This window comes from Vigna unguiculata, chromosome 3 (assembly GCF_037176805.1).
Source record: "Vigna unguiculata cultivar grain cowpea cultivar isolate G323 ecotype 2 chromosome 3, ASM3717680v1, whole genome shotgun sequence".
In the NCBI taxonomy this organism is placed as follows: Eukaryota; Viridiplantae; Streptophyta; class Magnoliopsida; order Fabales; family Fabaceae; genus Vigna; species Vigna unguiculata.
In genome coordinates, this window is record NC_140794.1 from 52,001,100 (window position 1) to 52,014,400 (window position 13,301).

Sequence of the window (13,301 nt, forward strand, 5' to 3'; positions counted from 1 at the left end):
TTGAATTTTTCATTTACTTCATCACCATATTTGAGTGAGCTGTGATCATTACCCAGATACACCTTTAATGTGGCAAAAGAAAAATTCCAACCAAATTCCTCTCAGTTCTAATTCAACTTGAACGACTCAGAGATATTTTTCCTTGTAACTATAATAAGGTCATGTAGTGAGTAGAAGTTGCAACTAGGGTGGTGAATTAATTAGCACGTAGGGTGGTAAGACATTGATTTGAAGAAATGCGGTGGCTGAGGGGGCGTGCATGAATGCATAGCGATGAGAAATTTAAGATTAGATGAATAAATAAATTAATTAGATAATTAGTAAGCATTAAATGGGATGTGGGGTTAACGGCGTTACATATTTGGTAGCTAGGGCTGTGAATATATTATAGGTTGATCATGAATTATGAGTGAGGCAATTGGTGCAACGCATCGCCGACAATGCATTATTGGAAGTGCTTGTAGTACTAATAGAGAGAAGTAGGTCCGGAACACTCCACATCAACTTTCTAGTTAAGCAAAGATCCGGATTCTTGTTGATGAATCATATTCTGGCGCCATTATAACTCTTTGAAACTCCATTTCTGTCTTCTACCTACTTTTCTTTTGTTTTCGAAATTAACAAATCCCCCACATCCCTTTCTACTCTCCACATTCATAATAACCATCATCCCTCACATTCCTCCTTCATTAACAACTACTACTACTACTATGCTAGATTGGTAATAAGCAAGGTGCATGCATGTATGACATGCTGCTTAACCCCGGCATGGAGTGGGAGACACTTCATGCCGGTCTGTTACAATTATGGAAAACACAAATCCATCTCCATCTTTTTCCAAATTACATACATGTAATGTAACGAATAATAATAAAACATATGAAGGGAGTGGTGGGACAGGAGTAAAGTGGGAGTAAAGGGGGCCAATAATTGGGACAATGTAAAGTGAAGCTGCTACATACTACGGTGTGGGAAGGGAATTAAAGTGTGGCAATAATTATGTATTGTAATATAGGTACGTGTGTGGGTGGCGAAGGGAAGCGAATCACCCACCCTCTTGATGTGTGTTTGCATTGGCATTGGCATGTGAAGATGTTAGGGTTGTATAGCAATATAGGATCCCAGAGAGAAAGATTATCCAACTTTGTCTGTTATCATAATGGAGGTAACAGTAGTGGGGCACATAATGGTCAACCTATGCAACAGATATAGAGCTCATAATTTCCAACACCCATATTCCTTTCCCTACTCATTCCGCCCTTTGATTAATAATAATCATAGCCACCCACCCACCCACCCTTTGCCCCCACAAAAAGTCACATTCATTCTCTTTCCCCTCCCTCTCTTCTCTCTTCTCTCTTCTCTCTTCTCACCCTTCTCCTACCTCCCATCACACTTTATAAACCACACCATCATCTAATCATCATCTAAACTAAACCACTCTCTATTCCCTTCCTCTCTTCCTCCTTCCTCCTTCCATCACCTTATTATGATGGGTCTTCATCAGGATCCCACCGATCAAGGCCTTCAGCTTATTCTCGGATTAGCTTTGACCACATCCACCCCAGACAACACCGTCACTCCGTCACCACCATCCATTTCCAACACCCTTCATCATCTCACCACCACTCACAGGCCAAACCCCTATTCCTCTAAATCCACTTTCATCTCCACAACTAACTCCCAGGCTGAGCCTTCACTCACGTTGGCTCTCTCCCGCCACACTTACCCGGACCAGCTGCTCAAACTCTCCTCTGAGGACCCTCTTGAACAGACTTCACCTCACAGTGCTATCTCCTCCTTCTCCGGTGGAAGTGGAAGGGTCAAGAGGGAGAGGGATCTCAGCTGTGAAGAGGCCGATGCAACAGAGACAGAGAGGGTTTCTTCAAGAGCCAGCGACGAAGAAGAAGACGGCACCACCGCCAGGAAGAAACTCAGGCTTACCAAAGAACAGTCCGCTTTGCTTGAAGAAAGCTTCAAACAACACAGCACCCTCAATCCTGTAATCATAATCTCCCTCTTAATATTATTTTCCTCCATGCATCAATACATATCATGACTTTCAATATCATCACTCATATTGTCGTCTTCAATTGGGGTTACAGAAACAGAAACAAGCTTTGGCCAAGCAGTTAGGTCTTCGGCCTCGACAAGTCGAAGTGTGGTTCCAGAACCGGAGAGCCAGGTAAATATCTTTGATTCATTAAAACCTTATATATGTTATGCATCTTCGTATTATTGAAACGGGTCATATGTTATATCAATGTTTGAACTTGTTAATTAATATCTTTTGCTTTTGTGTTCCAGAACAAAGCTGAAGCAGACAGAGGTGGACTGCGAGTTCCTAAAAAAGTGTTGTGAAACATTAACAGACGAGAACAGAAGGTTGCAGAAGGAGCTGCAGGAGCTGAAGGCACTGAAACTGGCTCAGCCCCTTTACATGCCTATGTCTGCGGCAACCCTCACCATGTGTCCCTCATGTGAGAGGCTAGGTGGCGGCGTCGGCGGCGGCGCTTCCACTAAGTCACCCTTCTCCATGGCTCCTAAACCTCACTTCTTCAACCCCTTCGCCAATCCTTCTGCAGCATGTTGATTGATTCTTATTATGAATTAGGTTTTTAGTTTTATTTTTGTCGTTAAAAAAGAACAAAAAAAAAAAAAGAACAACGAAAGAAGAGTTTCCCGGCAACCTTTGTATTTTTTTGGTTGGGGGATAGAATACGTATGATGGGTTACTGCATCAGGTAGTGAAAAGGTTAAGGGTGTAATTAACTAATACTGTAGAAATTTGTAACTGCTGATCAAAATTACTTTTTACTTTTGATCCTTTGTTGTATGTTTATAAATGGTTATAGAAGAAGACATCCATATGTATGAAGGAATGAATCACTATTATTTTATTGTTCATTACATGTGTGATGTTGGTGCGCGTGTGTGTACCTATGAAAACATTTTTTATTGTAAGTCCAAATCCGAATTATATGTCTTTGACTAAAACGCTACTAAAATATAATGCCCCGAAGAAAAAGAAATGAGTCATATCATGCAATGTTTGTGAATTAGTAAAAATGAGTAACTCGGACGCGGTTAATTGATCTAGTCACGTCTACGGAAAATGATATCACTAAACGTTATTTTAGCTGGATTTAATAAAAAGATTGATGATTATTTTTGAAATATAGTGCATGTATGTTGACTCTTATAATGAAAGATGAAGTTGAACATTAATGTAGTACCCTAAAGGGAAAAAGAAGTCATTGCAATCATGTAATAGCTCCTATGCTACCTAATATTTTTAATGCATGTGGGGGAGGAGGGAAGGTATATTCAAAAGCTAGATAGCTATATGAGTTTGGGTTGGAGGCTATGATTATTAAGTTAGCGAAGGTTGAAGGTCCGGAGGGGGAAGTTAGCTCACGTGTTTTTGTCTGAAAATCAGTTGCTTAAGGAGAAACCGAATGAGAGAGAGAATGACCAAGCGCTGTGATTAAGCATGTGTGGAAACAAAGGACTCTCTCTCTCTCTCTCTCTCACTGACCATCAAGAACCACCAAATCACAAAATTTGAAAAAGGTACTTTACACATTTTTAAGTACATTCTTTTTCTAAAAAAGAATTACCGTACCAATTTAATTAAATATCATACTACAGCTAAGAAAAATTACTATCAGATAGTGGAACATTAATTTAGTCTCTAAATCTTATTTTTGTTATTGTATTACTAGAATTTTTTTTTCTAAAATTACAGTGTGTGCAATTGTTCTGTTTTTATTCTTGGCCTATGGTTGAGAATTTTAGTGAAGATAATTATAATACATTTTAGAGGTTAAAAAATATTTTATGATTTTGAAAATAAATATTGGAATAACATTGAATTTTGAGAAATAGATTTAGTAGTAATTTGTGGTGATGATAGAGATAGAATCTATTATGTAGATGATGTGGTGTAGTGAGATGCTTTACCTTTAAGGGGACTGGTGGGTCACACCTCCACGTGATAACCCAATGGGCCGGTCTCTCTCAAAATCTCAACATGAGATTTTCCTTCAAGCTCAGTCCTTCCATCTCCCTTTTCTCACATCTTTTTTATTAAATTGCCTCAAACCCCTGTCAAAATATTTTCCATCAAAGTAGTACTTGTTATTATCATTTTATTTAATTTAATAATTTATTCTAATGAATTAAATATTTAAAAATAAACAATAAAGCGTAGCTTTTACTATATATTATTTTCTAATTCGTGCAAACCTTTTTTTAGTTCTCATTTGTCATTTTATATCGTGTTCCCAACTGCTCAAAATGAAAGGTAACGATCACGTGTCCACTGCTATATACGTTCTAGCCACGCTATCATGATTGGAATTGGACGCTTCAACATTGAAAAACAGAGACGGGATAAGACTATCCCAAATATTTATTATTTATATATTTAACTATTCTGCATATATTGCAGTGATTGTGTAAAAAAATTAGCTTGCACAGTTTTTTTTTTTTCCCCTTTCACAATTCCTTTAAAAGATAAAATATCAAGTGGGAGTATGATACGAATCACACGGTGAAAAAAAAAAAAAAGAAAAAGAAAAGCAAGAGTTAAAAACGTATAGAAATTATATTGAATTAAAATTGGACGCATGATTGAGAATTGGGGTGGGCCAATAAATATGGTGAGAGAGTTTCCCGGAAAAGGAGACAAGTTCCTGGAAACTACTAATGAGAGTCGTCGTCCTCATCACTTTCATACGCCATTTTTAACCATTGAATTCGTCATCATCACATCCCACAAACTCTCTCCTTCTACACTCCATCCAATTCCACGACCAACAATTTTACAAGTTACGCTGATTACGCGAGGACCCAAATAGTGTGAAAGCTATACCAAAATTCAGATATTTCCAGTTGAGTATTTCTACTCGTAAATGTAGCTTCTAAAACCAAAATTCACAATTGAACCGGTCACAGGTCAATTTCTTCCTTTTATCATCAATCCGACAAACAATTTTTTTATAATTAATAATAATTTATGTGGTTCACTTTCTCATGCATTCATAACTAAGTTTGACGAAAAATAATTAAGCATGTTCCATCACCCAAAATTTGCTGAACCACCCGCTCCATGGACCCTGCTACGTACCCTTGCCAAAAACTAGCGTGATAAAGCCGCGACCCAAAAAATCAGTTTAAGCATTCTCATTTTCTTCGTCATTATATTTTTACACATTTAATTCTTCTCATTATTGTCCTTCTTACGCTTTAGGTCTTATACATATATTTATACATCGTGATCAATCAGGTTAACCTTCTGGTCACAGTCTTTTCCATCAAGTAATTTATTCAATCTTAATGGCTTGAATCATGTTTCGTGATCCTCACACGAGACTCTCACAAGCATATTAGAAAAAAAGGAGAACTCAAGTTGACTTTGTTATTTGGGAATGGAAACTATTTGGTCAAAATAAGATTGGTTGGAGACAAACCTAAGAGTACAGATTACGAATGTATTTGTAATATACTAACTTAACAAGGAATGAAATTAAAAAAAAAGAAAAGTAACAAGTGTTTCGATAAACATTTATCGATGGAAAGCAAACTGAAAATTTGTAAGAAATATAAAAAAAGAAAAAGGGAAGTGAGAGGGAAAGATGCATGTATGATAGGAAGTGGATTCATATTTGAAAAGTGAAAAAGAGTAACAAAGAGGGATTTGTGGATTGAGAATCACAAGAGGTGTGTGAAAAAGTCTTAGGGAAGTTTAGTTGAGGTAGTGTGATGTTATGATTTAGTGTTTTGTATAATACGTGTGCACACACGTAATACTCCTAGATAAGCCAAAGACAAATGTCTTATGGTGGCTTCTTTGTCGGCCTTTAAATGGTATTCATTTCAACCATAATCCTTGTTTTTATTATTTTGTCATCATTGGTGGAAAGCACTATGCCTCTCTGCTCTAATCATCTTAACTCACTTCCCAATATAATAAATTTCCTTTCTAAACACTCAACTCAATCATCGGATTAATTACGACCTATACTTTATGCTTTGCAATCGCAACTTCATCCAATTCTTAAATACAAATTAAATACCTATCTCCAACGTGGAGTAATTGTCACATTACCTAACTTACAAACATCATCCATTAATTATATCATCAATGTTTTCCTCAACCCAACCACCATACCTATTACTTTAATTATGCTAAATCCGTGATGTAACAAACTCAATTACATGAAATACATACATACATGCATCACTTTCTCTTCTGTTCTACGCATCCAAAACACAACATAAATCTACTTTGCTACAATTCGTATAGCGTAGAAAAATGTTCTCATTTTGGCATATTACTGATTAATATGATGATGACAGGTTATAAAGAAAATAAATCTGTAGTTAATCATGTTAAACATAACCAAATAAGACACCCAAATTCGTCTCTTCTCTTGCGTTGTTTATCTTTCTCTTGTGGGTTCACATAAAAAAGTTTATCCGTATTAACACTTAACACACAGATAAAATAGAATAATTGAGCAGCAGGCATTTGTATGCCACACGAGGAAGCTCCACTTCAGAGAAAACATTAAAAAAATAGAAAAAGGAGTTGCAACTCTATTTCACGGTTTTATTTAGTTTGGAAAAAGAAGTCAATGGAAAAGGTGAAGAACGATGAAAACGTATCTAATAACTAAATTTATTTCGTATTTATTCAAATCTATTATAATTATCCCGCGTTTATTTTGCGCCCCTCATACGCACCGAACACATTAAAAGCATGTACTCAGCTCCTGAAATTAGGATTACTTTAGTCCATGCTTTTGATCACTTCAATTTTTATAATTCTCATTTAGTCTTTCGCTAAAACATTTAAATAATATGAAATGATCATATTCGCATGTTTAGAGATTATGAATTATTTTTAGGAATGGCAAAACCTGTTTTATTTTAGGAACTAATCAATTAGTCTATTATCAATTTGGTTTATTAGGTTCACATTTTTAATCTTGTCTAGTCCGTGTTATTTAATTCATCAGCTCTTTTTTATTTTATTTATTTATTTATTTATTATAATTTAAAAAAAAATGTATATGCAGTAATGAGTTGTAAGTTTGGCAGTGTTGTTTGTAGAATTTCCCAGCACCTAATAAAAAATGAGTAAAGGAGGAGATAGAGTGAATTGATGAAAGGAATTAAAGAAGTTAATGGTGATGATAGTGTGGTAGTTTCGTTTTCATTTGTCCATTCAAGAGTGATCCAAAGGGAGTGTTGTTGGGCTAATAGCAAGTGTGTTGAAGAAAGTGAATGGGGTTTGGGTTTGGGTCGTCATCAAATTCAGCATCTCCAGGTGGCAACTATAGCATCGTTGCGTGCCATATTTTCGTATACACATGTATGTACGCTCTAATTGCACAACACAAACAGATTGCCCAACAATAAAAAATCGCTGTCTTGCATTCAACCTCTTCCCACAACTAGACACCAATTTAGGTAGATAAACAAACACGCATGCATACAACTTTCCCATTTCTAATTTCGCACAGATCTGAGGAAATGTAGCACTCACCACCATTCACTTGTCACGTGTCATGCCCCAAATAACAGTACAAATGTTTAGCGTATCGGTATCGTTTTTAATCTTATGTCTTCATGGTATGATATCAATCATTTTTCAAGTAACTGTCACTATTCTTTCTCGCATCTTCTGTGGCCCAAAACCTTGGTCCTTGTCACCATTATCATCACAAAAAACTAGTTCTATTGCATTAAAATGAATACTTTTCATGTATCATATTTTTTTTCTTCTTTAATTAAGACAGTGATAAAGATAATGTTATAAAGACTCTGGTGATATAATAAAAATACCATGGTGTTTTTACCCTGACCATGTTCAACAGCGGAACCTATTGTTGTAAGAAAAGGTGGAATTGGGCCATAAATGATGGGTCCTACAACGTTGGATTAATCACCATTTTTTACGGAACTCAGAGGACAGATCACATATGCGATGCTGTGTTACCGTGATGAGGACCGGTCACTATTCTTCATTTATTTATATTCTAACCTAACTCACGACACTGCCCAATTATAGCCCAAATGATTGCACGTGATTGGCCCAAATTCGTATACATAATTTGGATAACAGATAGCATCGGCCGACAAAAGCACTAACTACCATTGTGAAAAACTTTTCCTTCAATACTTGTTTTTTTTTTTTTTTTGATAGATATTCGTTTAAAGGATAACTCATACTTATTTTATGTGTTATGTGTTCTGAAATTATGTTAATACTTCATAGATAAACAAATGTTACAAGTATGCATAATTGAAAGTGTAAACAGTTCACTCTTAAATTACTTTTGATTCCTCTGTATGTATTTTGTGAAAAATAATAACATAAAAATTATATATGTATGTCCGTTTTAATATTATATATATATATATATATATAAATACATTTTCAACATTAACCATATATATTTATACGATTAAAATATCACTTCAATTTTAATTTTGTCCGAGTCAAACATTACCTAAAATTATAACAAATATTGTCAAAGTGGAATTCGTAACAAAATGACAAAGCATTTTATTAAATAAAATGTTTAAAAAAAATTTCAAAACAAAAAAAAAAAGTTTAAAATAAAATTAGATTCAAAACTTTATCACATCTATAAATAGGTTGATAAATCTTCTTATGTGTTAAAAAAGATTAATCACAATAAATATTAATTCTAATACGTTGGAAGGAAATAAATATTATCAAAGCATTGTTAAATAATTAATAAATACTTACAACCAAAATCAGAGTTTTATTTTTATTGTTTTTGAAAATTATTAAACTTTACTATTTTGTGTTGGAAAGAAAAATAGTCATGTACTTCTACTTATCTATTAGGATACCCTATTTTGTTTCGTTATTATTAAGAATCTGCTTTCTAGAAATATTAATTAGAATGTTATTTTTAAGTATATCTAAAAACGTGTTTGGTTAACTTTTTGATATTTTAAAATTTTCCAAATAGTTAAATTAACAAAAAAATAAATAAAATGGAAATTTTAAGAGTTAGAAAACATCATTCCAAATTTCGTCCTCTTAATGGAAAAATAAAAATTGTAATACATGAAAATGTATCTTTGATCGGATAATAAAAATGTTGATAATTTTTTAAACCTTTTGATATTATATAGTTTTTGTGGAATATTATGTTGTTTGTTTTTATATTTATTACAATATTATAATTTTTAAATTATCACAATTCGTGTATCATAAATAAAAGTAACAATAAATGTCATATTCAAGTCAATTTTATAAAATATTTAATTTTAACTTTTAGTTATTATGTTTTTATCTTTAAGATGAGTTTTATCCATTAAATTATCATAATTTATATATGGATTTTTTTTCTGAAATAAAAAACGTCATATTCAACTATTTCTTTTCTAATAAAATTTTACAAAAATCATCCTAAATATCGTTGTAGTTTTATTTTCTAACAACATCTGTTTGGGACCATTTTTTGCTAAGGTGTCTCAACAAAAGTATACATCAAACCCACCTTGTGAATGTGTGACAATGACATGCATATTATAGCTACTATCACACAAAAATGTCAAACGATATTCATTTTTTTTTAGGAATTAAAAATAAAAAATTGTATGATTATAGGAAGATATTATTACTTATATATTAGTTTTCAATTAGCTTAAGAATAAAAATATAAGTACTTTAAAAAAAATCTAATTTAAGTTATATATTAATTATAACCTTCTTAATTGATATTTAATTTAATTTCTGTAACATCCTACAAAAATCAACCAGAAAATACTTACTGGTATAATTTTATTTTTCATATACCTTACTTGTGAGATTATAGTGTCTTGAATCTCAATTATCTTATTTGATTGTATTTTAATATACATAATAATTCATGATTTTTTTCATTAAAAAATCGATAAAGTAAATGATTTTTGTTTCAGAAATTATTTAAGAAAAGAATTAAAATTTTAAGATATATTTAGTACATAAATTATAAATTTAAATATTTATTAATTATTTTTATAATGTTATTACGTCTTTAAACATTTTTTTTTATATTTTTCTACTTTTTTTAATTTTAAAACTAATTCTTATATTTTTTTTCAACAAAGTTTAAGATAATTTGACTCAATCATATTTTTGAAATATTTTTTCTTCTCTCAAATAATTAGTTTTCTCTTTTTTGTAATTATGCATGTGTGCGTTGGTTGTTCTGTGTGATATTTAAGTTGGTTAGATTAATTTTTGTAGTTCAAATTTGTACTAATATATATCTTATCTGTGAATTAGATTTTATGTTATTCAGGGACAAGTTAGTATTCCCCAACTTTACTAGTTTTTGGATTCTTTTCTTAAAAAGGCATAAATTAAGGTAAGGAGAGTTAATAAATTTATGTATTTTAGTTGATTCAGATTTTGATATAGATTTGAATCTAGAGTTGAAAATGAATGATTTAAGACAAGTTGAGATTGTCTCAAGTTTATTTTAGATTTAGAGTTATTTAATATGATATTTTTGAAGATTTAAAAATTATTCAAATGTACAATTGAATTAATTGTGTCATATTATTTGAGAATATAAAAGCATGTTGTATAATATATAATTTTGATGGGTTTATATATATTTTTCACATATGGTTTATGGTTATGATCATTGAGAGATTGTAGATCCACATAGTTATATGACATTACTCTTACACATATAAGACCTTTGAAACCATTTTAACTCAAAAACCTTAAAGTAATGGTGTTATGGGTCTTTATTTTTATATAGGGTTTAACTTTGTCTATTCTATCCAATGTGGGACTTTGACTCACACTTAAACTATTCCCAACAAATTTGTATAATTAACCTAAAGTTATATATATATATATATATATATATATATATATATATATATATATATTAAATTCATCCATGTGTAAGGTATTATCCTTCCTTAATAAGAAAGTTGCAATTGTGTAATTGTACAACACTGACTAGGGGTGACAAAAGGATCATCTTGACCTTTTTCAGATTGGATCAAGTTTGCGGATTTTAAACTCTATCTTGATAAGATTTTTTTGGATTGGTAAACTTGTCAAATCTAGGGATGTCAAAAAAATCTGTATTTATGGGTATCTGTGGATAAAACCTACAACAGATAAGAAATGAATGTTGTAAATGGATATTCGCGAGTAACGGGTACGTACGAGTATTTTTAATACCTCGCATGTTAACGAAGTGAGTACGGATATAATAATATTCGTACCCGTGGATACCCATACTCGCTATACTCTAATTTAAATTAAAAAAATTCACTAATAAAATATTAACATATTGATTTTGAATGAGTTACTTTTTTATCAATTAGTTTTAAAAAAAATTAATTTCTTTGTAAATTGTTATTCAACACTACTTAAATGGTTATTTGGACTTTGTTTAAAATTTATGAATGCTATGTATTGTCTTTTATTTGAATTTACGATTAAAATATATTATAATTTTTTTTTTTGGTAAATACCCGAGGATACTCGTGGATATTAAAAAATTATGTGGGTATCCGCATAACGGATACCTGATGGATATGGGTACGGGTACGGGACAAATAGTTATCCAGCGAGTAAGGTACGGGAGAACTACTATACGTTCCCAACCCGCCCCATTGACATCCCTGGTCAAACATTATCTATATCTATTTTGTCATTCTCTATAATATTGAACTAAAGTAATGGAGTAGTATAAGGGTCGCAAAATGGGTCATCCCACCCCTGGTCTACCAAAAAAGAGTCCACCTGGTTGGTCCCTCATTGTAAAAAGGGTCTGGAATTGCAACCCGTCCTGCCACGGGACAAGCCAACGAGCTAATCGGATGGCCCGATACTTTTTTTTAATTTTAATTATAAAATTTGTTTGTATATATACTTAGAAATGAATATTTAAAGAATATTTAATCATATAAATATTTGTAATATTTTAATTAATTAATTAATATTTTTAATTAAATAATTATTATAACTAAAAATTGGAACTTAGTTTGTAAGTGTTAATGATTTAAATTATAATAGTATTACATATTTATATCTTTATAAATATATAATATGAAAAATTTAATGTTTTTAATTATCTTTAAATTTAAAATAAAATAAGAACGAGTTAGTGGGCTAAAGACGGGTTGGTTGGCCTTTGGTCCAATGATTTGATGGACTACGTGGGCAGGATCAAAACGCGTTAGCGGGTTAAAAATGTCAACTTGCTCATTTTGGCAAGCTGGCGGGCTTGTCTATCCCCACATTGCCACCCATAAATTTGAAGCATTTTTTTTTATAATCTTTAGAATAAGTTAGTACTGCTTTCATCTTAAACTTTTTCTTTTAAATGCATTGTGTGAGTTTTTATGTTGGTCTTTAAAAAGAATGTTCACTATGTGAGTATTTATGTAGTAATATGTGGAGAAATGAGACAAGATGTTTCTAGAGCTTTTCTTCTATCAAACATACTTTGATATTATTCATAATTAGTGTGACATGTTACTATTTCTGGTATATTCGCTCTTCTTCTTCTTCTTTTTTTCTTTTGCATTAGCTTACCCTTACATTTATGTGTCTTTTGTTTCTTGTCTAATGTTATGATTGTATATTTTTATATACCGAAGTACTTATATGAGCTGAAGGTGACACTAGCACGAAAGTTAGAATATAAAATTAAAAGATTAGTATACGGATATCTTAGAAAATATGTTTCATTTTTTTAACATTATATTAAGTTTCCATTTTATGTTTTGAATTACTTATGATTTATGTGGAATGCATATTGAAAAACAATTTTTTATAACTTTAAGAATTGTAAGATGAATAAATTCATTTTTATTTATTATTATTACTATTATCAAAATCTTATGATTATTGAGTACCTAATGAAAGTATACGAAGAAATCTGTGTTGTTACATGTTTAATTTTTTTCATGATAATACAAAATAATATTTAAAATTTTATTGTATGTAAATAATTGTTATAATTTTTTAATAATTTTTACATAATTTTATAATTAAAAATGGATAAGTTTTAGAGTTAAATACTTAAAGATAAAATTAATAAAATAACTATTTTTGTGTAGAAAAACTTTTATTTAAAATTTAAAAAAAAAAATGTGGACATAAAAGAAGGAGATCCCAAAATATTTATTTAAAGCGTAAAATTAGAAAACAAATAGAAGAAACCCTTTATATAATAATATAGATGAAGATAATATAGATTATTTATATTTAATTTTATAATTATAATAATAATAAT

General features: G+C 31.2%; 1 protein-coding gene across 1 annotated transcript; it reads left to right on the forward strand.

Moving 5' to 3' along the window:
• The first annotated feature begins 1,322 nt into the window (after positions 1-1,322).
• On the forward strand, positions 1,323-2,907 carry HAT22 (Homeobox-leucine zipper protein family). Its single transcript, XM_028066049.2, has 3 exons — positions 1,323-2,002; positions 2,106-2,185; positions 2,308-2,907. The coding sequence occupies exons 1-3, from the start codon at positions 1,490-1,492 to the stop codon at positions 2,591-2,593; spliced, it is 879 nt and encodes a 292-aa protein (XP_027921850.1). The 5' UTR covers positions 1,323-1,489; the 3' UTR covers positions 2,594-2,907.
• Positions 2,908-13,301: the final 10,394 nt, after the last annotated feature.

Coding starts and splice junctions, on each gene's coding strand:
- HAT22 (XM_028066049.2), top strand. CDS start 1,490: ATGATGGGTCTTCATCAGGATCCCACCGATCAAGGCCTTCAGCTTATT. Junction 2,003..2,105: donor AACACAGCACCCTCAATCCT/GTAATCATAATC, acceptor TTGGGGTTACAG/AAACAGAAACAAGCTTTGGC. Junction 2,186..2,307: donor TTCCAGAACCGGAGAGCCAG/GTAAATATCTTT, acceptor TTTGTGTTCCAG/AACAAAGCTGAAGCAGACAG.